This window comes from Leuresthes tenuis, unplaced genomic scaffold (assembly GCF_036924035.1).
Source record: "Leuresthes tenuis unplaced genomic scaffold, fLeuTen1.0.hap1 SCAF_16, whole genome shotgun sequence".
NCBI classification, from domain to species: domain Eukaryota; kingdom Metazoa; phylum Chordata; class Actinopteri; order Atheriniformes; family Atherinopsidae; genus Leuresthes; species Leuresthes tenuis.
Genome location: NW_027325370.1, coordinates 15,417,702 through 15,442,955, shown reverse-complemented (window position 1 = coordinate 15,442,955; position 25,254 = coordinate 15,417,702). Strand labels below are relative to the sequence as shown.

At 37.0% G+C, this 25,254-nt stretch overlaps 1 protein-coding gene across 2 annotated transcripts; it reads right to left on the bottom strand.

Annotated features, from left to right (window-relative positions):
* Positions 1-4,168: 4,168 nt before the first annotated feature.
* On the bottom strand, positions 4,169-13,311 carry LOC140271549 (neuronal acetylcholine receptor subunit alpha-4-like). 2 transcript variants are annotated; one of them, XM_072366809.1, is made up of 6 exons: positions 13,260-13,311; positions 10,801-10,952; positions 9,764-9,808; positions 9,564-9,673; positions 6,551-7,976; positions 4,169-4,294 (listed from the first exon to the last, which is right to left on the bottom strand). In XM_072366809.1, the coding sequence occupies exons 1-6, from the start codon at positions 13,309-13,311 to the stop codon at positions 4,169-4,171; spliced, it is 1,911 nt and encodes a 636-aa protein (XP_072222910.1). The 2 variants fall into 2 exon arrangements, with proteins under 2 accessions (XP_072222910.1, XP_072222911.1); XM_072366810.1 differs by lacking the exon at positions 13,260-13,311 and having other exon boundaries at positions 6,551-6,700; positions 7,244-7,976; positions 10,801-10,909.
* Between the last annotated feature and the right edge of the window lie 11,943 nt (positions 13,312-25,254).

Below are 25,254 nucleotides of genomic sequence, written 5' to 3'. Positions count from 1 at the left end.
TGCAAGTTTAATATTCTCTGATCACCATTTTGGTAATGTTACATGGATGCTCTCCTACACAATGGTGTGACTATAAACTGGCATTCTAACTGTCACTCTGGTACATTTTGAATATATGAACAAATATATTCAAGACTGGGCTGTGTAAAAAAACAATATTTTCACAAAATATCTTCTGAAGGAACTGTACATACAGTTACGGCTGCACCCAGACTTTCACTGGGAATGGCTCCAGCCCCCTGTGGCCTTGAAGTGAATTAATGTTGTGGGATAGGAAACGGATGGATTAATGGGTGGAAGGATGCTTTATGAGTATTTGTGTAAGTGGGTGAATGAGAAACACTTTGTAAAGTACTTTGCAGAATCTACATAATGTTTATTAATCATTTTCCCATAACTTAGGAAATGAAAGGGAGTAGAATTGATTTCAAAGTATGGCATTTATAACTGGAGGCTGTTGCTGTACACCAATGATTTGCTGCCAGACTTTCAATGTGAGTGGTACAGAAAAACCGAAGTGCTCAAATCAACAGTTTAATACATTCTGAGAAAATAAGAAAATGCACTTTTTTTTGAGTGTAGAAACTTGAAATTGCCTTCACAATCTACATACAGTACATGCATACGTATATAATCTTGTACATGGAAAAACAGTTTCTCATGAAGCAGCTAGTAGGATTTTAATTAGGGTCATCCTGTGTTGTACATGTAATCACTGACTTGAGTCCGTGTTATTTAATTATAACATCTCTCGATGTCTAAATCAATTATCAAAACCCACGTACCTTCATACACTATAATTGAAATTAGCACTATATATCTTTTTTTTTTTTATCAAGGTAACTTTGATAGCTTGACATTTAGTTGTAATTAAGAACTTGGTGCCCTTGCATGGCATTTTGTCTTGCTTTCTTTAAGGAACCAATACAGAAGACCTTTATTAAGCTCCACTGTCTGACATCATATGTAATTTACCTTCCTAATTATCCAATACTGAATTTATGCATGTGAGATCCTTGGTGAAAAGGCATGTCTTATCATTTAATGGAAATTAGTTTGTAGCTTCATGATGCCGCTTCTCATTAATTTCAGAATTCAATTGACAATTAAATGGAATCTTGACATTCTATAGAAAACCGGAGGACAAATATAAATTATTATCTGTTTAGGCATGAATCTTTTCTCACATAAAAACTTTAACTCGTCTTTGTTTATACCGTAGCTGTGTATTTGTAAACTAATTTGGGACTGCAGCGAAACCAGAGTACTACTGTACTATTCTGCCTGCTATCCAGCCCTTTTTTTCCAATAAATGAGCTGAAGTACATGAATAGCACACAGCACTGCAAGTTTCACCTTGCTTAAAGTGCTGTGTTTCCATATAGTGCAAAATTGCCAATTTTGATTGTCTGTAAATGAACATAATGATAATTTGGTTGGCCGCCCGCTGAGCTAATGGAAATGTGATAGTTTGTTGGCTGAGGTCAATATGGAGGTGATTACTTTGGGCATTCAGGTGTAACATTACTTGCTTTTAAATCTAATCTCAAGTTTTCTTCAGGTAGGACATTAGGACACAGATATATGAGAGGATTGAAGTGAAGAAGAGTTGATTATGACTTACTGGTTAACAGTAGTCTAATATTTTTTGCTTTTGGCTCAGTGACTTTGTTCCTCACATTTCATCAGTCAAGATCATTCTACATTTGTTTACCTTTAAGAGAACTTTTTAGTAACAACATTGGTGCCCATTTAGTGAGCTGAAATGATCATTCATGTTCCTGATACTCACACCTTTGCCAAAACTATGTAGGTAGGAGGGAGTGACTGTCATACCCTCATCATATACATAGTTGAGATAACACTGGCTCCTTTCATATGCTCCAATCCTGCAACTTGATGGCATCTGAGTGAATTAACTGCATGTGTGAATGAGCACCATGGGCACTTCTCTATAAAAGCCACAATGACAGTTCTTGGTTGGAACTTGCACCATTGATTTATCACAAGTCTGAAATACATGTGATCACAATAGCATACATGTAAACTGCTTCACACTGCTTATGCAAAAAATCCAGAGTACTTGTAATTATTTCATGAAATTCTATTTTACAGGAATTTATTACAACTGACAACTAACTGTAATTGTCCATGTAAGAGAAAGAAAAGATAGGCTTTAACAAGGCTGCAAATTACACATACACTAATAAAGAAAAATGTGAACAAACAAAAAAAACTTTAACAACAAACCAGATTGCATAAATGAGCTGCAAGATTTAGTAAACTTCCGTAAAGCATCGGACAGGCTCCAGCCACCTTCCTATGCTCAAATCACCCACAATCCTTTGCATATATGTCAAATATGGTGCAGGCAGAAGATGGACCCACATTAGTGCAACATGCCTTAATATATTTTGTTTGTTTTCACTTTGTTTGTCTAATGTGCCATTAAAGAAGAGTAAAACCAACCAACAGCAACTGGCTTTCCATGTCAGTTTTTTATCTGTTGTGTAAGACAAGTGAAATTAATGGTGGGACTACTGCCATGGTCTATTCATTTGTTAGAGGACAGTTCAATCATTTATTTAGCAAGTGCAAGGAGGGAGTCTTAGTCAAGGACTCCTAGGCTAAGGACCCAACTTGGAAAGACCCATTTTACCAAGGAAGCATCCTTGTCTTTGAAAAGCACCAACAGCACTTTTTTTGTATGTTTGTTTTGCTCCTGTCAGTCCGTTGAGTCATATGTTTTAGAGCCTGTGTTGTGTGACTTGCAGGTGTGTCATTTAACATTGGCAAAAGTCAAAGTCAAAGCAATTGTAATCAGAACAAACCGTTTATTTTAGCCAACAAAACATTAGAAACTGAAGAACTACATGCCTGGGGTGAATACTATATTTTGCAGATTTCTGACTTTTTGGACAAAGCATTAGAATTTCATGAATGTACGCACTTTCTTTAGTCGTAGTATACAGAAGTGGAGCTTCTATACATTTTAATGAGGAAGAGGACAGAGAACATAGCTAAAGCACGAGAAGAGTAAACATAACCTGAAAATATGATCTCCACTCAGTCAGCAGAAGGTTTCTTCTCTTCTCTCTTGGGACTTTGTTTTTTCTTCAGGTAAAAGTGCTTTGGTGTAGGACTTCTTTCTCAAATCATGATGTTCTTGGTCAGTATGGATCGCATTGTAAAGTTTTTTTTTAACCCAAAAGGCAAAAAGAAAAACAATGACATTTCACTCAATCAAAGCTACAAAAGTCAGATGAAAATGAATGTTAAAAGTCATGTTCTTAAAATGCACGCTTCAAGAATAAATATTTTCTCTTTGTGTGATAATGGGTTTGCAAGATTTTTTTAATCAATACATATATAACTCTGTTTTTATTTATTTTTTTGTTTCACTGCTGTCTTGGATCGAGATGTGTTTGATTCAGACTTCACTCACCTTTCACCCCCTCCACTATCTGTCACTGCTTGAAACATCCATCTAACTGCAAGTAGTTTTCCTCTGTTTGACGAGAAAGCCTTTGCATTTCATATATGATGCTGGATTCTTTGAACAATAGAACAGCATCAAATTTCTTTGATTTGAAAATCAAAAAGTTCTATGCGTGCTTAGTTCATACCAACTCAATCCATAATGAAATCCATCTCAACAAAGAGCATGATTAATTCTTTTACATACAGTATCTTTACGTATATTTTTAGTTAGTCAGTTTATTGTCAATTGGGCTGTTATCAAGATACTGCAACACTTGCACTGTGGGAGACATAATTCTAACCTTGTATAATCTTCTGAATAGCTAGGAGCGTCTTTAGTTCTGCTCTTGTTATCAGCATTTCTAAATTGGTCAGAGTCTATTTTTCACACTTTCTTTCACAAAGTGACAGCTTGAGTCATATAGCTCAATGTCAAATTTGAGTGGCACAGTGAGATCTTTCTGCTATTGGCCTTTTGCCCTCATGATAAATTGATATCCCCACTGGGATCAACGATAGATATTCAATCTTGTATCTCCATGGATAACCTTCCAATAGGATAAGAACAAAGAATTAGACTGGTAGTCCTTTTGAAAAACTGAGAAAATATGATTTGTGATAAACCTTTTCTTACAATATATGACAGTTTGTCCTGCTGTTAGTCATCATTTTCCTTGATGCATAGATTCTAGATCATTCCAGCCAGCCAAGGAGGAAGAAAGAGTCCGATGGATCCCAAAATACACACCAGTACAAACATCCAAAGGAATATTCTGTCAATGACCATGGCCACGTACTTCCAGTCCTCCTTCACCTAGTAGAGAGCATAAACATCACAGAGATTTCAGATTTCACACCATACAACTTCTTTTTCTTTTTACCAGCTGTCAGTTTTTCATGATAGATTTCACTGCAGTTTTTTAAATATTTTATTATATTTCATTTTCAGTCACTCAAGCCTTGCTGTTCCTTCGAATGAAAAATTCAGGAAAGTGCATTATACTACAGTATCTTCACATTTTACATTTTCAGACTTCTTCCTCCCATTTATTACTGATATCCTGCACTGCTTTCTGGAAACACAGAAATTAGCACTACATCACTGTTGTACTTTCACAAAACTATGAGACCAGCTTTCCATAACAGTGATGGTAAGTATTGTTTCTTTTTGCCAAGACTAAAGACTGTATGACTTGACACAAAGAGTGTCATAAAATTCTTACTTGTCAGAGGGATGTTTAATAGGACACTTTTATTGTGTAAGTGTTCACCTTCAGTTTCACATCATAAAGATGTCGAGTCTAAATCAAAGTTTTCTTTTATCATCAGAAAATCCTAGTCTCTTTTATTTTTTCATCACTATAATCTTGTATTTGAGGATGAAAATAGTAACTGGTCTTTAAGTGTTTGATATGCTTAATTCTGATAAGCAATTCATAGTATATCATCTGAGTTTTGGATGAGGATGTCTTAATTAAAAATTGAAGGCTGCAGATTAGTAAAATGAAATCAATGAAACCCATGATACTGTTTGTCAGAAGCAAAACGTTTTGGAAGAAACCAATTAAAATCTCAGGCGTTTTTCAATATACAGGACTGTATGTGGACTGGACTGGAATATACATATCAGGGTCATTTTCCATTTTGAAAAACCGCAACTATAAACAACATGTTTCTCAGCCACAAATACAAATAAGAGTCTTTCATCACATAGCAGTGCTTTGTGAGGATATTCCAAGGTTTTTGTAAGGCTGTAAGCAGTTTTGGTGCCCATCATAATCATGTAGTTAAGTTGTCCAAATCTAACCTTTTATTTAAAAATTTTTTTTTACATAAACATGATGAAACAAATTAATTAACATGTAGTAACGTGACAATAGTCTCACTGGGGACTTAAAGAAAATAACCATTAAGATGTCAGAAAACACTGGTCATCCCAGTCTTTGGAATAAGGGTCTTATGCCTTGTTTCCACCACTCCACCAACCTCGAAATGCATGCTTGTTCACTGGTTTGCTGGGGCATTGTCAAAAAATCCAAAATTACAAACAGAGAAAAAGAGATTAGAATATCTGTGTTTTTTAGAGACATGGAAGGACCGACTTTTAGCATAGCATGGAAGACGTAATGCACAAGTATGCTGTAGAAATTGTACTGTTTTGTCTACAGCATGTTGAAGATTGCAGTCAGGGCTACAGATCTATCAATAATGCTGACTGTTTTTGCATTTGTGGATTCAGTACATGTATATGAATATATGTGTAATATCCACATGAGAGCGGCAATCACCGTAGAGACATGTAGAAAATTAATGCAGCGGCATACATCAGCAGAAAGCATACTCACTTATCTCGCTCTTGAATTCTCTGAATAACTGTCTGCTTTGCCCACAAGTGGGGTCAGTCTGACATTATCCACACTTTATTGGATAATAATATAGACAACTTAAGTAAAGTCCAGATAATGTCCTGTACTTCTTCTCTCAAACAGCTCTAGAAGTAATCTAGAATAGGTTAGCGCCGCAGTGCATCTGTTCCATTTTCAGAGTTCCATTCTTCTGCTTACGAAGAATGGAGCTCAACATATTGATGCAATATTGATGCTCATATTGGGTCACAGAGTACACCTTTCATATGCATAACGAGGTGAACAACTCATTTTAAACACAATTTATTTTACATTCTTTTGCACAACATAAAAGAGGAGCAATGTTCGGTTTCGTTGAATGCAACTTTATCGAAGCAATCTGCTACACTGTCTGCTTTTTTATTCTCCTTTCTATGACAGTATGGTTAGGAGAAATCCAATCTCACTGTATTTTCTTTACTTGATGTGCCTCTGCTGCTACACTTAAGATGCACAAACATACACAAAGATGCTCTGCTTGATAAACTGCAAGAATTACATATTGAATGGAATTTAGAAGACAAACTCCACACAGTTACACAGTAAAAAATTTAAAATAAATCAAACTTTTGAAAAAAGACACTTTTCATTTAACAAATACAAGGTACTATTTAATTACCAAGGCTTTACTAGTTGCTTGAATCAAATAATCTCAGTCAACTTACTGAAAAGTCTGCATCCTCAGCCTTAAGATGATCAGCAATGTACTGAACTCCCTCTATGGCTCGTTGCATAGCTGGGGAAATTGTTGGAATCACAATATCGTGTTGGGTACCTGCATCTTTATTGGACTCTGCTGTCAGATTTTCTGGCAAGTGTTTTGTAGGAGCAATTTTTTTCACCTGCCCTGTGATGATTCCATCATCATGCAGACAACAGAACTGGAAGCTGTGGGAGCGACATAGATGTCCAGATCTCTGAGGGAGCTCCTTTTGTTGGTTGCACATTTGCTCTTCACTGAGTGAACGACCATTTTGAGACAGTGTGCCAGGCTGTTCTCTAGAGACGCTGTGAAGTGGGCCCAGTGGCAAAGTTGGGGGCAAGGACAACTGGGAAGAAGACATGCTTGCCGAGTTGTGTCTACGTAGCGGTTGTTTCTCTGAGAGAATTGAATACTGACCAGATGTAGATTGGCCAAAAATGTTGGCTTTCAGTGGATGATCATTCTCAATGCGGTCCTCAAAGGGGGAAGAGGGTGGAGATGGTGAGCAGACAAGGATTCTTGGACTGTCAGAAGGAGTCTTTGGGAGGGTATTATGTACCTGGGTCATCTGTAACAACCCTGTTTCTAATCCTGTCCAAAAGGCCTGTGAGTTGCCTGCAGTAGATATCGTGGTTGGACAGTGCATCATCTCAATAAGCTTCTTGCAGTTCTGCTTTGCTGTGCCCGGTGGACGTTTCATGAACAGAACTCGAGGTACTAAGTCCAAGAACACTCTTCTCACCCAGTGAGGCATGCTGTGTGTTTGTGGTGATCGGTGATGTACGTTCAACACAAAGATCGTTATTATGATGGAGAGTGTGACAAACACCATAGTAAACAGCAGGTATTCACCAATCAGCGGAATGACCAATGATGTAGACGGAATAATCTCTGTGATCAGCAGGAGAAACACTGTTAGGGACAGCAAGACTGAAATACACAGGGTGATCTTCTCTCCACATTGTGATGGCAAATAAAACACCAGTACTGTCAAGCAGGAGATAAGTAGACAGGGGATGATAAGGTTAATAGTGTAGAACAACGGAAGCCTCCGAATGATGAAGTAGTAAGTGATGTCTGCATAGATCTCTGTGCAACACTCATACTTTTTTGTGTTGTACTTGGCCACAGCATTGATGATGACCCACTCGCCACTCTCCCAGTAGTCCATCTGGTCCACATCACTGGCCATGCTAATCAGATCGATCTTGGCGCGATCATAAGTCCAAGAGCCAAACTTCATCTTACAACTTTGCTGGTCAAAAGGGAAAAACGTGACGTCTATGCTGCATGAAGACTTATAAATGGCTGGAGGCATCCACCTTATCTGTCCATCATAAAACAGATGTGCTTTCGTGAGGTGAGTTACAGCAAAGTCGCCATCAGCACTACAGATGAAGAATAGAACATAGAAGGGGGAGAAAGATGGAAACACATTTTACAAAGATGATGTATTTGTTTGCATCCTTAAGAAGGTACAATTCTATGGGACTTTTACAAGAAATACTTTTGACAGTCTTCTCCACTGCTTTCAATCCCATCTCTTAGATTTAATCAACAAATAAAGATTGTTTAGTTGCCATAGAAAAAGTTAAGCAATTCTCCAGAAACAGACTGCATATACTTGCAAAGATTCTTATTTCATTTTTTTTATAATTTATTTTTTTCCATATAACAAACTTTCACTGGAAAGAAAATTATGTTTTTTTTTAAATTACAGACTAATATGATGGACAAATGTATACACCCTTTTATCCCCACTGATTATCTTGAATGAATAAATATCCTTGGATACTAATCTGTTTGGTTTTTGTTTATTTTCCTTTTCATTCAGATTTGGCACGATTGTGTCATTTCAGAATTTTGAAAAGAAGAATTGGTTTATATCTTCTTGTGCCAGTGAGACTCAAATATGAATTCACATCTAAATGTTTGTCATATCAAATCCTGATCTCATGGACTTTCTGTAGCAGGCTGAAGTTTATGAGATAAATAAATGGCAGGATAAACAATCTTTTTCTACATCTAAATTATGATGAGAATTGTTTTGTGTCAACACTGGAACACAGTTTTCTCTGCCTCTGAAATGTGTTATAGCAACAGCTGCCCCTGCCTCTTCTCATTTAATCATCCAACTTTAGTTTGTTTGAATAATCTCTTTTGTCCTCACTAAACCTCTCATATCATTGCAGACTTCTATCGCACACCTGAGCACCCCATTACTTTCGGCAGATTCAGCTTAGCCAATCATCTCCAGTTTACATCTGAACTCTGAGTGTAGTCTTTTCAAAGGCTTGCATAGTCTTTTTAATCTTTCGTTTTCTCTTTGAATATAAGCATATTCATGTCATGAGGTTTCTTCATTTAAACCAGTTATACTGTACAGTTTAAAATACCATTAAAGAAATTTGATCTACAATAGAAGTTGCCATTCTTTGCCTTATCAGTCCAATCTTAATTATAGTTGAGTGTGCTTTGTATAGTTCATTACAAGAAAGCACAATTATGCTTGTATGACAGTACTTGAGAATCTTTTTCCATGCATCTTTATGAGGCAGTTTTTTCGTCTTGTTGATTTCCCCCGTTTAGAATTAAATGAAGGCACACTGGAGGCTTTTTCACTTCATGCACATCTGCAGCCCATTGAAACACCTCCAATTACATTTCGTCTTTTATTTCCCAGCCTAATGTATAACTTTTTATGATGCTGAACTTTCTTTGTATGTTCATCCATTTGGGCTGACCTTGTTTACATTTATTTCAGCTAAATTACTTGGCACAGAGCAAGATGTCTGGCACAACAACAGATTTCTGATGTATTCCCTGCAGTCATGCCATCTGTTGAAATTAAGTCATCAAAATCTCAACTCGACACATGATTTCGCCTTGAAAATGGCAACAATTAAGAGCCCAGGAAGCACGCTGTGTGAGTGAAAAGATTCAGCTAAGTGTTGTGTTTTGATAGAGATTCTCACTTGTTGTAGAGGACAATATCAGGCCTCCAGATAATCTCTGATGGTATACGGATGGAGGTGACATTTTCGTATTCCTCCGGGTTCCAGCGGAGTTTGTAATCGTTCCATTCCTGCAGGAAAATATTAATCATATTTATTTACAGCAGCTTTTTTATTGGACTATATTTTTAGCAATGGTTTTATCTCTCATCAGTTCTTACTTGCTTGACCCAAACGTTTGTGGTCATCATCTGGTTCTTCTCATCCTTCAGTGGAAACAACAAAATTGATTTTCTTCCAAATTGATATGGCAGTTTTAACTTTCTCATATTGCTTGTATAATACACCAGGAAAAAAATATATCAGCCAGTACTTCATGCAGAAAAACAACCTCAGTGTTACTTTACTAGTAAGCAGCTTTCTCCAGCTCTTCCCCAACAACTTCTAAGACAAAGCAGTCAGTGAATACTTTCTGTAGGAGAAGACAACGTCAACCAGAGCTGACACTCACCTCCAGGCATGTGGAGCAAGCACTGTCAACTAATTGAGTGGAGGCTCATTTCAACGAACGCTGCAAAATCTATGTTCCTCCAGCATTTTTTGTGTGTATACTATAAAAACGTTTTTACATTACTCAGCAAAAGGCAAAAACAGTTACTCAAAAAACATATTGAATGTACATATTTAAAACCAAAAGTCTTAAACGCAAAGAGACCATGGGGACCAGTATTAATAAAAATGTTATTTTGCCTTGACTTGTTTGCTATTCAGTTGACAGCTACTGCCTGTGTTAGCATACTTGACAACTGAATATAATTTGGAAAAATAATGCAATCTCCTCTGTTGTGGTTTAATTTCCCCTGATAAGACATCTGTATTGAAATTTCTCTGACTTGCTTGGTGTTGCTTTGTGTTGATTATTATGAATCTGCTTTCAACGGAAAGTATACAATTGCAATGGCAACATTCATCCAAATACGGTTGACAACACCTTTATAATATGCAACACATGGAGTTTGATTTGCTGACCCTAATCTACTCATTAACTATGGACCTTTTAATCTGATGTTATTAGTACAGTTTAGCTTCATGTTTCCAGCTGCTGTTGCTAGAATGTTAATGTTAGAGCGTTAAGTATGTTTTCATACAGTTTCATACTGGGGGAAAAAAAGAAAGAAAAACACATTTAATTTGCACTTGGATAATGACATTCTGTGTTGACTTTTGAAACTTAACAAGGATGTGCAGTTTCACTCACCACATCAATTAGCTGGGCAATAGACAGTCCAAAGTGCACTAACACCGTGTCTGAAGTATTTTTTACTGGCCGGGAGAGCTTATTGTAATGTGCAAACAGATTCTGGAGCAGCCTCTCTTCAGCATGGGCTCGAGGTCCAACTTGGGAACAAGCTGAGGGAGGAAAAGAAGATATCAAAAATTGATTTAAAAAAAAAAAAAAAACCTTTGACTTTGTGCCATTTATGAGCAGCTTGATGCCTCTCTGATCAGTTGCTTTTGTACAGTGACCAGATATATTGCAATAACCATTTACAATTTTCTTCCTGTCACATTCATGTATCCAATGCAGCCCATCACATTAAACATAAAATGTTTCAATTTAGAATAGATTCATCTATACTGGACATAGCTGGTGTGGTGATATCAAACAATGCAGAGTGCAATTTAAAGAAAGGATGACCTCTATTATACAGGTGGCGTTTGGTTACATGAGACTGTATCTGAGGGATGAGACAAATGAGGGTGGGGGAAGGAGAGGAGAGAAAGAAAAAGAGGAAGGATAAATCTGAATCTGAGGACATCCGTTGTGTTTCCAAACAGTCATGCTGATGGAGCTGTCGAGACGACACATCACTTCCTCTACCCCCTCATCCACTCTCATCCTCTCAGCTTGGGTGTCTCTCTGCCAAAGCTGTTCTGATAAAGCACCTCAGTCACATTCGTCTGCACTGAGGATGACCTAACTACGTCCTGGTAGCAATGAAAGAAACAGGAATGATCCCACGATCTTTTTCTTTTTTAGATAATTTAGTAAGTCATTTTTTCCAGTCCGTCCGTGATTTATTGTGAAAAATATCAATTGTGTCAGAGCTTATGGACATTTTTACCACCTCATAAATTAAGTCACCTAATAACATAGGATGTGATTTTCCATTCATTTAAAATTTTTGTTGAAATCTGCTACTGTACTATACATCTCTCAGATAAGCATTAACTACTGTATTAACTTATATTATCAAAACAGGGAGACATGTGTTGTTGCTGCTGACCCACCTTTTGGATCTTCCTGCCCACTCAATCAAAGCTGATGGTTTGTCCTTCAGCTGCCTGAAAACTGGCATCCACGATTTTGAAAGGATTGGGATCAATATCATATTAAATGGATACCCCCATCCCCCTTAAACAACTTCCGTTCCTGTTTCTTCCAGTCAGTTTGACATGTCTAGATACCAAACAACCTTGAAATGTTTGTTTGTCTTCTGATGAAAGAAATATGTGATATGTGTTGATATTTTTTAATCAAATAAAGGATGCCCCCATGAGCTGCCCTGCACCTAATAGGTTCAGATGAGAGGGCTCCTTGTGTGTCCTTACTTTGGCAATGTGTAAGCCACATGAAGTGTGCAATAAATGTACTTACAATATGCGTGATGGGCTTTACAGTAAATTATGAATGGCACTCATACAGATCAGGGTGATACAAGTCCCTTTGAACGGAAAACAATTTCTAAAACTTTTTAGTCACCATTAAACCAAAAATATAATATTAACCAAATGGGTAAAAACACATTGAAATTGTGAATCATGTAGAAATGTTCAGATATGGCAAAAGAATCATGAAGCTTTTACTGCCTGTCATTTCTTGAGACATTTTTTACACGTTTCTAGTTGTGCAAAGCGCAAACCAAGCAGTTTGATCCTGGTCTGTTATCTAGGTGTAACAGACCTACTGAACCCACTTCTGTCGTGTTTTGATCAGCGCATTCTCCAGTATTCTCTAGTACTGCACAAGAAGCAAATGTCAGTTTGTATCCAAGAAAATGATGCTCTACAACTTGGCAGACAAAGCTTTTTACTAGTCTGCAAAGCTTAAGTAATGGAGGTCATTTCTGCCCTTATTCAGTAAATAGATAAATAAATAAAAACACAGAAAACAAGCTTTTGTGTCCCAAAGGTTGTGTGTATTTTTCACTGATTCATGTGGTCGCCTTGACCGAAATCCTTGCCTTTCTAATGAAAAATTTTACTGAAGATTACCTGTAAAAAGATGATTGGGATGTCGATAAAGGTTGAACTTTATTTATTTTTCAGAAAAGCAATTTAGAATTTTCCAGTGTTTTCTTCGTTTTGAACAGAAAAAATAAAGAAATAACAGGAAGCATTTTTGAGTAAAATGCTGTTCAGTGCAAAATCAGTCAAGCAATCAGCAAACCAAGTGGCAACTTTGTTGTTGCCGATGGGCACTACTATATCTTAAATTAAAAAGTAAATTGAAATATTAATAATTTGACATGAGTAAAATCTGAAACACATTCTTCTTTCACTGCTAAATATTCACAAGCCTCTCTTGAGAATAAAATAACAAACCATAGCCCTTCCTCACGTCTCACCCACTGATTTTTCTATGAGACAAAAGAACAAAAACAAAAGAGAAAGACAATACAGCTAAGCTATAACTAAGGACGAAACACTATTTACCTTGTGGAGAAAGTGTGATGAAAAGCAAGCTCAAACATCTGTATGTATCCATGATGACTTCAGTGGTATCCAATACCGTGAGTAAACTCCTTCCAATTTCTTCTGGATTTCAGTGCTGGTGGTCAGTCATCTCGAAAGTCATCAAATCTTTAAAATTCTGTCCTCTTGCCGCAGTTTTTCAGGAGGTTCAGATCAGGTTAAACAGTCAAATTGAGAGGTCATGTAAGTCTGTGTCAGCCGAGGGTCCGGTCTTACTCCTGCCTCCCTCTGTCCATCTTTTTAGTTACCTTTCTGTTCAGTCACAGCAGCATGAAGTGTAGTTTTCCTGGTCCAACACTTAAAAGTCCCTCCTCGCACAACTAGAACCCGTTATCAAGTGTGGTTTATGCCTGTCTTCTCCACCCTCCCTTTCTACATCACTTCCTTCCTAGCTTCTCATCTCCCCGCCTCCTCACCTCATCTCCCTCTCTCTCTTACTCACACACACACACACACACACACACACACACACACTCATAAACACACCTCAGTTTTTTTGCATTCTCTCTCCCTCCCACTTAATTTCTTCCCTCTCTGTTCCAGACTATCTTTTTCACTTTTTCCATTAAAACAGTTAACTCTTTTGCCAGTGTGTGTGGATGTGTTTGTGTGTATGAGTGTGTGTGAAAGGGAAACAGATTCAGTATTTTCTTATGTGCATGCACAGTATACATGAGCCTTGCAGTTTTGTGAGCTGTGTTATAATGTGTGTGCATCCTGCTACCTGTCAAAGTCCAGTGTGGAAAAAAGTACCAGTGAGTCACACAAGTAGGAGCTCTAATTTTCAGACCCCTCTCTGCACTGACTCCCAGGGGCATATCATCCCCATTCCTCTATTATCTTAACCCATCTCTGACCCTCGCCTGCTGTCAGTTTTTCTCCATGTAATGTCTTAAACACACAAAAGCACACACAGATTTCTGTTGCAGTATCTGCAGTCTTTTTTACAGCTTTTGTACGTCAGCAGAGTTCAGTGCCAAGGCTGGCCATCTCTTTTCCACGAGATGTGTTTACTCTTATGACACTTTTTTTTTACTTTTACTTTTACCCAGCAATGGTAGCATGTCATGTTTTGCTGACATAAAGGAAACAAGGATACTTGAAGAAACTTAAAAAACCTTGATTTAGAGTTTTTTTTTATTACTTGAAAATGGGTAAGTAAGAAGCCAACGTTTGTCTTTCTGACAGTTTTTCCTGACTTTTTTTTATACAACTGGGTGAAACAGTAAAGGTCCAGGTGGAGATGTATTTAGCTGTTCTAGATTTTGTGTCAAATCTGCCTCTCATCAATAAACTATGAGCCCACACAGATAAGCCTCCACAATGCAAATTTAGATTTTTTCTAATCAAAGACATCGTTTTCTTGATTTGGTGATGACTAACAGTGACCTGACAGATGACAAGATTCCACTCAGCGGTATGCCGTCACAAGCACAAGTACATTTGTGCCATCAGAGACTTGATTGCCGATTATCCAGTTGGATTGCTGACAGGAGTCCAGCAGGAATTTGTAAGTGGGACAGCACAGCAGTAAGGGGCTCTGGAAGAGGAAATTTCACTTTCAGTAAAAGGGCAGGGTGCACAAATGGGCCAATACAGCCTTGTGGCACATTAGTTAATCTTGCACCCACATGTAGACATACATAAGCTGTCTTTGTGGCCATCTCAGCAGATGAAAAGAGCCATCTGTGCTTCCTTGCTTTTACTATGGTAAAGGAGGATACCATGTGGCAGCGGTCACTTTCTCCAGCAGCCACCTTAATAATTCAACTTGCCCTGATATTTGAACACCTTTGCTGATCCCTAAACAGGCATTTTGACCTATTCCTCAAATGGTGACACACTTACTGACCTTTACTGGACTGTATCTGTGTGGTTAAGGTAAGAAATGCCACGTGAATAGGGACAAGGTTTTGTCAAATAGGTATCACAGCAATAATTTGCATACATATGAAAAATAGTGGAAAGAGCTAGGTTTATTCATTTGTTTAATTTTGAAAAAAAAATGTTCTTGGCTGTATCTTCAAATGTGAATTTATCTAAACTGTAAAAATGCAGTAAGACTCAAATAATTACTTCCATAAAGATAGTAATGTTTTGCATTCAAGGTTTTTTTTTATGCAAGTGAGGTAACCCATCAAATATGCACTGTTATTCATGAATGTCAAAAACCAAATGGGACTTTTACCTGTCAAGAAGCTATTCTTAATGAAGGGAAACTGGAAGAAAAGGCTGAAGTATGCCAAATGACACCAGAACTGGACTGACCATCAGTGGCAACAGGTCTTATGAGGGCTGAATTCTCATCAGAGCCCAGACCTCAAGACCATTGAAGCAGTGTTGGTTCAGAATTAAACAAAATGCAGCCAACATCCACAGAAGAGCTGTGGACTATCCTTCAAGAAGCCTGGATAACTATTCCTGAAGTTGACTTAAAACAAAAGCGGGACCTTGTCTGAAAAGGTTCATGCTGTGTTAAAGAGTGAAAGTGATCATAGCAAAGATTGACTTTCAAGCTCATAAAATTGAAAATCCTGTTTTTGACTTACATACATAATTTCCATTTATGTTTGTACACATATCAATAATTTGCTGACATGCCTGTTTTAAGAAATGAGGGATGGGTCAAGACATTTTTCATGGGAATATGAAATATAAAGGGAAACTTAAAGTGAATAGTAATTTGACCAATACATTTCTTATAGCTTATTATTTCTTATCGACACTACATAAAAATGGGATAGGGATGGCAAATGGGTTGTAAGAGGTCAAGTATACTAAATTTCAACAATGTCTGCTTTTTAATGATTTTTTTTTCTGATAATGATGTGTCCATAATTATCTATATATTTTCTTCAGAAATGCTGGCAAAGTATTTATTGTCATCACAGCAATCAAGCCGTTCTTCCAAATGCTAACAAGCTTTGTAGACATGTCTACTGGGATTGCGGACCAGTCAACACTTGTTTATGCCATTTGCAGCCAAAAGAAAGCCTTTGGTCAAATAAAAAATATCTAAATTTGTCATTGACATGAAGAATTTTGGGCTCAACTGTATAAATGTGCATAACAGCGAGACAAGTGGGAGGTGAGATGTAGATTTAGTCACACAGCTGTCAGTAATCATTGGGGGAATTAATCATACGTGAACGTAAAAGTGTTATTGATGGGCTCCCAAAAATGACTGAAGTATCAGTTGTATTGATCACATCACAGAATCGATTCCAGCTGAATCAGTCTCTATGAAGGGATGAAATCCCTGAAAGAGCCCCAGGTTCTGAGAACACAAGATCAAGCTTTCACTCAACACCACATGTTTTGCCAAGGTGATTCACTCAGTTTTTTTTTTTTTACACTTGTACTTACACAAACCCACACAGACACAGGGATTCATCGCATGCATGCATAAACACGTTGCCTACTAGGGTTGCCAAGATCACCTGTCAATCATGGCTACTGACACAAAAACCCCACAGCACTCTTCCTGGACTGTCTGCATAAATTGAAGGGATTTCACATGTTGCCTTGAAGGTATATGAACATGAAACATAGCAACAGTGTTGTCACAGTCTTCTTACCGTCATGTTTTCTTTATGAATAGAGTCAGTTTGGATGCTGAAGCCATCCTGAAAGCTGTCAACAATGGAAAATAGTGGCATCCTTGAATACCAGCAATGAACGTACTTGAAGCTGCATTGGGTTGAACAGATATTAACGAAGATAGGGCAACTGCAGCATCTGTAAGATGAATGCCATCTGTTCACCAGATAGACACCATCTGGATAAAATGTTACAGGCTGTACAGTACAGGTGATGTCTTTGAAAATGCTCTCACAAATATGACTCATTTTACTCTTAAGAGACATTATGGACTCCATTTAAAATTAAACAGTGTAATGACCATTCAGTGCCATCCATTCATAAAAATCAGTTGACGAAATTAAATCAAATAATGCTATGACTGGGGTGATACAAGTCATCATGCCTTTATGCGATGTCTTGACTGATAATAAATTGATCAACAGCCTGATACTGCTGACTCATTAGAACTGCAATATAATGGGTCTTTATGGTTGCTGAATCAGTAACAGTAATCACGATAATAGCAGACTATTTAAAAATCATATCAGGTTACCACATATTCCAGAGTGTTTCCAGTACACAATATTGTGCCTTTTAATATTCTGAAAATATTAAAATATATTAAAGAATTACATTTTGCTCTTTACCATGGCTAAATTGTTTGAAACATGTTCAGCTACTTTCCTAAATGTTTTATCTAAAAAATATGATATGCTTGACCTTCACATTCAACAAATTAAACCAGAGAATGGACTTTAAGATTAAATAAAATTAAATGAAATACCTTTATGATGACCTTTTCCTATCTTGTCCTTGGTGTTGAAAAGAAAACAGCTGGCAGCACATCGTGATCCATAGAGATTTGACAGTACTGTCAGTCTTACACCTTCTTACATGGTAATATCTGGTAATAAAGAAAAGTGCATTGGAACTATTGTTTTAGAAATTACTGGTAAAAGATTTGAGTAGATTAGAGTGTTATACAGGTTTGTTCTTCAAAAGTTACATTGTCACACTGTCCACAACAAAGTTACTGCCTGACATGCCTGAGGCTTTATTTTCATTACTTATCTACCTGTATCATTTAATACATTTGCGTAATGTCAACTCACTGACATGCTTCAAACCAAGAATAAAATTTTTGATCCTATAAATTATTGTAATGTGAGCTCTTTGCATGTTTGAAAAGGGTTAGATTTGTGACTGAGCTTGTTAACTGGTGCTGTGAAAAACAATCAATGATTTAGCGGTGCCAAAAGCAAAACTGCAACTGACATGCAGACCTGTCTTCTAGACAAGAACAAGTTAAACCAGATTAAAAAAAATTCAATGTTACAATAAACAGTCATTTGACATCATTGTATGCTTAAAGCCAATGGTCAAGTCACATCTACTCAAGTTACAGACATTACAGAGTATGTTAACGTGCAATTAAACTGCAAATAAAACGTATGTATATATAAATGTGGTAATCACTGTAAGCTTATACTGAACTAATGAAAAAATATATATAAGTATGATAATCATTGACAAACTTGTGTTGTCTTTGTCCTTAAAACTAGACAAACTAGACTAGAAGTATAGTTAATTGAGATTATACAATATCCATATCAGGCTTGCTAAACTCCACGGCCTTTTGTGATTTTAGTTAATACAGTACTTTCAGTTAGAACACATTGCAGGTAGCAGTGTTTAATTAAAGTTTAATTACTTTACATGAAGGAGCCCTACATTCCTCTGTTGCCACTGCTGACTTAATACATTTCTATGCAAGGACATGTAGTTTGGGCAACTGATTTCAGCTGAACAGCACAAAGAGTGTCATCATGTGTAAAAAACAAAAGAGAGAAAGCTACAATTCAAGTTTGAGACAGACTGATCCAGTAACACTGACATTTGACTTTTCAGATTTCAGTGTGGACCTGAGGGGGGTATAAGGATCTGTCAAAAATGCAATATTGCGTTCACTGACACCCTTTTGCATCACATAGACTATGTGAACACTTGGGGCACAGCATAATTACAAATGGGACATAAGAGGCAGCTTTATGTGTGCCACTACTGTTGTTCCCAAAGGTGCATGTTCATCTGCCTTGATAGAGTAACACACACACACCCCAATGTTGATTCGACTCTTACTCTTTAAGTGATATAGCCCAGTGGTAGTTCATATGGAAGTGAAACTGAGACCTCTCTGTTTTTATACAGATTCTCTCTTCCCACAACTTTGCATGTTATTGCCGTGAATGGTATAAAAGATAAAGCCATTTAATTAGCTGCTAGATCTGTTTTCCTCAATCTTATAAAGTAACCACTTTGAGTTTGTGGTGTAAATAGTCTGGATTAAATTTTCAGATCTTGTATAATCATGACAGATCAGAAAGCGTTGTTAACTACCCAGTCAATATTTTTCACATTTTCACCAACACGAGGTTTCTGAATCATGAAAACTGCACTCACCTAAAATTGATGCTTTTAGGAAAGCCTGTAACAGTTATAATGGTGCAAAATGGGTTTAATCCAAGCACTTTTATGTGGGAAAACATTGTTTTATGTAGGTACACCGCTTATTTTTAGCATTTGTATGTTGCCTCTATAAAGATGAAAGGCATGAACTGTAGAGAGTACCAGAACAAACCTCATTCAAAAAAAAAAACACCCATAGAGTGGTGCTAATGTACTGCACAAAGCCTCTCTAATATCACTTTGATTCAAGAGAAGTGTATGGTTGTACTTAAATAATGTTCTCTCCTAAAAGAAGACCTGGTATATATTTTTGATGTACAGATATATTTGCTTGTTGTTCTGCTTGTTCTCTCTCATATTGTATTACAATATAAATTCATATTATCCAGCAATACAACCAAAAACCCACTTGCAGTCACGTTTACACAGTAGATAAGCAAACGTGAATGCTTGCTCCATGCATTGTCTCAGTGATAGCTGCAGAATGGGATATATCTGGGGGAAGTGTTTGGAGAATAGTGTAGTATGTGGGGGAGTATGGTGTGAAGTCCCTGGTGTGTCAGCAGCATCACTTAAAAATCCACTGAAGAGGCACCTCAGGGGAACTGTTTCAGGTGCACAACTTTACGTTCATCTACCATTTCATCGTTATTTTTTCTCATTTTATCATATTGGTAAACAATATGCATTAGTGAAGTCGATTATTGTGAAAAAAATTACTGAAACCTTCTAGAGGCTACATAGTAAAGACTAACAGGCTTAACAGAGTCCAGTCTCATCACTAGTGAGTCTATGGGTTTATTATTGAAATGGGAATTTTATGACTGTAAGAATTTATATGATGAAATTGAAATCATACCAAAGGGATTTTTAGGAACAGGCAGTTTTGCTTTCTTTTTTTCACATCCAAATTCACACTGAAACAACCATAATCTTAACATCATCTCATCTTATTTGCTGTATATACACTGAACATTTCTGTTGAGTGCAAACAAGTACTTGTTGAATATGGATGTTCTTCATGGGGAAGACAGAGTGGATTTCATGAGACGTCTTTAAAATGTCAAATGAATTAGGAGGGAATATCGAAAGCATATCAAGAGTCATTTGTCTTAGTTGCAGTAAGCTTCCTTCATGTTGACACCAGAATCCAGAGCATCCTTGGATGTCTCCAGCATGTTCTAAGACACTCGGTCATCCATCACCAGTCAACTTGACAACTTGACGCAACATGGATGACTTCTATATCTGTTAGGCCGTGGCCCATCTTTTATGTCCCAGTATGTTTCCCTGGAGCTATGCATTTTTTAATTTTCTTTTTTTTAATCTTTTTTGTATTTTTCCAGTAGCGATCTATCAATCACATCAGTGGCTCAAGAAATATTTCATGTCGGCAACCTTGCCTCATTGCCATCTTTAGTTGGAAGCTGCTTTCAAGCATGGACTGTAGGCACAGCTCTATTAACCTCTGGTGTGTTGCAATAGTTTAAATATGATAACTTCTCTCCATCATACCTATGATTAATGTGCACATCTGTTGATTTGGGGACAAACTCCCTCTAGTCCCGCCCCCTTTTTTAATAAAAACTTAGATGAATATAATCCTGCCATGTAAAACCATTGCAAAACGGTTATTTACATTTTTGAAAGGTGAAAAAGTCTCCATTAAAATGACACATTTGTTTTTCTTATAGGCTCCCCCTGCAGTTATGGGATGTACCATCATTGTTTTAAAAATAAATCTTTCTCTAAGCACAACATTATGAAAGCCAATAAATTTTAACTTGTTGCCATGCCAATGAGACCCCAAAGACATCATCAAAAAGGTACCAAAAATGTTAAGGGACACGATAGGGTCATGAGAGTTCATTTCTTTATAAACTATGATGTCAGAGATAAACTCAAACACTTCCAAAATATGATAAGAAAAAAAGAATCATAAATTTTAAATATTCCAGTCTAATTTGCATTTTTAGGGGTTTGAATATGACATATATGTGAATAATTTGCACATGTCAGAAATAATCTGCACTATATCCATTGCCACGTATTGCAAGCAAACTAAGAACTTGAGTGAGTTTGAAAAGTTTGGCTTGGAAATTTTAAAAGTTGGCCAAATATGTTTTTGTGCATTTATTGGCCAGCTAGTCTCAAACGGGACTGTGATGACTAACTGGGGCTTCATCTGTGTGGCAGGGACCATAATAACAAGATTAAAATGTATGTGTCAATCTCTGAGAAATAACCTGCCATAGATTTTTTACTGTTCACTTTCACTCACTGGCTAGGTTCATGCATTCAAATCACCTAGTTAGGTATACATAGATTGCCTTACAAGTTAAAATTTATTGGCTGTCAAGAAGTTTTTATAATATCTGTATATTCGAAACTCCATAGTGTAGTTTCCTAGGTTGGCAGTCCCCATCTGCAAATTAAACTAAATGCTGTGCAGACCAAAAAAAAAGGAAAACTTTCAATAGCCTCAAGGACGTCTAGACCCATTGTAATTTAGTTCAATGAGTGTAATGACTGTTAGAAGGATTCTTTTGGCACTGAGCCCCAAGCAGTTCAGGGATGCACCCAATAGACCACAGTTTTATGTCATTTTACTCTCCTTAAACCTGTCAATACTTACATATTTGAAGTAGACACAAATTGGTCTGAGCTGAGTTACAGATGACATGATCGAGTTTAGACTCAACCCATGACTGGCTGAATGACAAGTGTGATAAAAATATGCCAAAGCAGGTGCACATTGATAGGTTCACTATGGCTGGATACATGCAGGGAAGCAGTATAACAAAGATCACTCTGCTTAACAGTCCTATTAAAGTGTCTTTTTGTATGTTTTTCTAATTTAATACAACAATCATTTCCACCATAATGTGAATGTTTAGTTTGAGATGATTTTCTCAGGTCTTTTTAAAACTTAATCCAGATCTTATGTATATCACTCATTTAAACTGTTGATTAACCAATCACCGCTTCATCTACTTACACAGATTAATTGTCCCTTGTAAGGTAATGGATAACAGTGATTCCATACAGCAGTGAAATTATATTGCTGCATCATCACTGCCCCTCCTCCTGGTCCACTGAAACATGAAAAATTATCATATCAGCAAAGCTTGCATTACCAAACATGTCACTCAAATGTTTACCCACCAGCTTTAGTAACAATAAACATGATGGAACCTATCTCATTTTCTGCCTTTCCTTAACAAGTGAAGGTAGAGGCAGCCTAAATCCAGGGAGCGGCGCTCCTTGGACATTCATAAGTAAGCTTTTGGGATGTCAATAGAATGGGTGCTTGTTTTTATGCAGTTTCCATATCCACTTTATCTAATGATCTATTGGAGTGTTACAAGTTCAGCAAAGCTTGGATCCAGTGTCATCATTCAAAGAATCTTCTACTCTTACAAAGTAGCTGAATTTGCTGAACATGTTTTAGGAGAAGTCAATTTTTACTCCTTGCAAATTTGGTTTCTAAAAGCTGCAAGTTGTTCATCAAAGTCAAAACAGTTTCACTATGGACAACTCAAAAATGGTTTAGTCGTTCAGAAACAATGCCTTTATATCTCTTGGACCTTTTTCTTTCTTAAAGACATCTTCCACAGCAATATCTAAATGACACTCAGGCACATAATGTATGTACTTGTCTCAGGCTGTGTTCACGTGTTGCTTTTGTACCTCTTGCCTTTCACTTTCATCAAAATCCAACTCAGTATGTCACACAAAATCCACCTGCTGTCATTTCCTCAGTGTGAGGATGACCAAGGGAATGGATACATGTGTGTGCTTGTATCCCAGTGTGTTTACGTGACACGATTTTCAATAATGTATAGATCCCTAGAACATCGGACAAGATATACTCACTTTGACAATCCTGTCTTTGTCTGGTCTTGGAAAATCAACCGAAAAACAAAATGTACAAGCTTGACACTGGTCAAAAAGTTATGGCACATTTCAGTTAGTTGAATAATTTTGCAAAACTCTCCTACACTTAAGATTAGACAGGTACTATATAAAAAAGATGAAACCCTGATTTTCCTTTCACCGTGTTCCTCCACTCCACACAGATTCTCATACTGTTGTCAGGGGGAATTTGGGGAAAAAGAAGGCACTCCAATGAAAGAGTTTCTGTACATGAGGCAGAATAATCGAAAGTAATTACTATCTCAGAGATGATACTGAGCAGGCTCTTTTGAAATGCATGACAGTAGGAGTCAGTGCATAAAACGGTGGGTAGATTCGGGATTAAGACTGTGTGTACACACACAAAAGCAGAAATGTGATTTATTTATTCAGTAATTAATTTTTTTCCAAATCTATAAAGCTGTGTGTATGATTTGGTCTCTTTTATGAATCTTATTCATTGTGAAACAGTACACATGTGCATGAGCCAGATTTTCTCTGCCATCTTTGCATATGAATGGAAGTATGCACTCCATTAATTAATCATTTGCATACAAATGTATTGTTTGCATTATAAGTTGTGAGACGTGGCACAGAAAACAGCAGCAAAGAAGAAGTGAAGTTTCTCTGAATGCTAAACTGAGAAGTGATGAAAAGAAGAAGTGTTTGTCTTCTTGTCTTAATTTCTTAGTATTAATTGGTGTAATTTTCACTTTCTTTTAAAGAAAGGTTGTGGAGGACCCTGGCAAATATACCAGAAAGGCCTCTGCAGGTCTTTCAACTGTGACGGAGCAACCATCATCACAATTATGAAGCACAGACCTCATGTAAGATGCGAATTGGCACCACTCAGTGCTGAAGTTTAGTCTTCTAGTGAACAACTTCAGTTCAGTGTTCGTTCTTGATCATAAATAAATAAACTGAGTCTAGAATAACTTAGTCAACTGGGACCTGTGTCACAAAAAAAGAGCTTTGTAAGCACATTTTACACAGATGTTTCTAGTCTTTCTATGTTAAACAACCACTCCGACACACATGTGGACTGAGCTGGCTGAAGCCTATAGTGTCCTGCCATTTTCTCTGTCACGACATATTGGAGACACTGTCTAGTTATGCAAGGAGGCTTTTGTGTTTGTGTGTTTTATGGCGATTTTTTATTTATAAAGATAAATCCCGTTGGATTGACACTGAGCCAGCACAATCAATATGAAACAACTGAAAAAAAGCTGAAAAAACAGTGAGTCCTTCCTCTGACTGGAACGTCAGTGTTGTAAATCCCAAGTGTGGTACCACAGGTAAGTTAAGAGGATACAGCTTGGAGTTAATGTTTCTGCTGCTCTTAGCTGCATTGTAAACAAGAAATAATGGAAGTGCAGCATTTTTCTGTGCCTCTTTTTATGATTTTGTGGAACTTTGCAGAAAAGTTTTTTTTGCTTATAAGACCCACCACTGGAACCATGCCATAAATTTACACAGATCAGTTTGCTGGATACCTCTGTTGCTCTGAAAAATGGATAAAAAATAAGTAGTTATACTATATACAGTGAATACATAGATTATTGAAACAGTGACTCTTCTAATGAGTCAAAGCAACTGATGATTAAGTCAAGTTATTTGTTATTCCTCAAATGTATATAATCACAGACTACCATTTTGGATAACTGAAAATGATACATTAAACACCATCTACTTGAAGATGCTTAATTTCTTTTTCCACAGAAAAGCATAAATAATTAATTTGCTTTGATGATGTTTCCTGAAGGTCTTGAATTTGCCCTAAACAGATAGAATTGAAAGAAATGCATATACTCTTGTTTTTAGTACTGTTATTTTTTTCTGTCCGTTTCTTTTACTGCACACTTAGTGAGTTTATAGCAAGGGTAACTGAATAAGTACTTTGTGGAGTCTGTTATTCTTAAGTCTCCGCTGTTGCTAGGCAACATTGTCAAAAGCACTATAACATCTGTGATTTAGTCGCGGTTCCAATTCAGAT

What these genes read in the sequence shown, in the direction of transcription:
- LOC140271549 (XM_072366809.1), bottom strand. Translation starts at nt 13,311, where the DNA reads ATGGATACATACAGATGTTTGAGCTTGCTTTTCATCACACTTTCTCCA. An exon ending in TTGCCCAGCTAATTGATGTG is followed by an intron (nt 9,809 to 10,800) that starts GTGAGTGAAACT and finishes TTTCCACTGAAG; the next exon opens with GATGAGAAGAACCAGATGAT. An exon ending in CAAACGTTTGGGTCAAGCAA is followed by an intron (nt 9,674 to 9,763) that starts GTAAGAACTGAT and finishes ATTTTCCTGCAG; the next exon opens with GAATGGAACGATTACAAACT.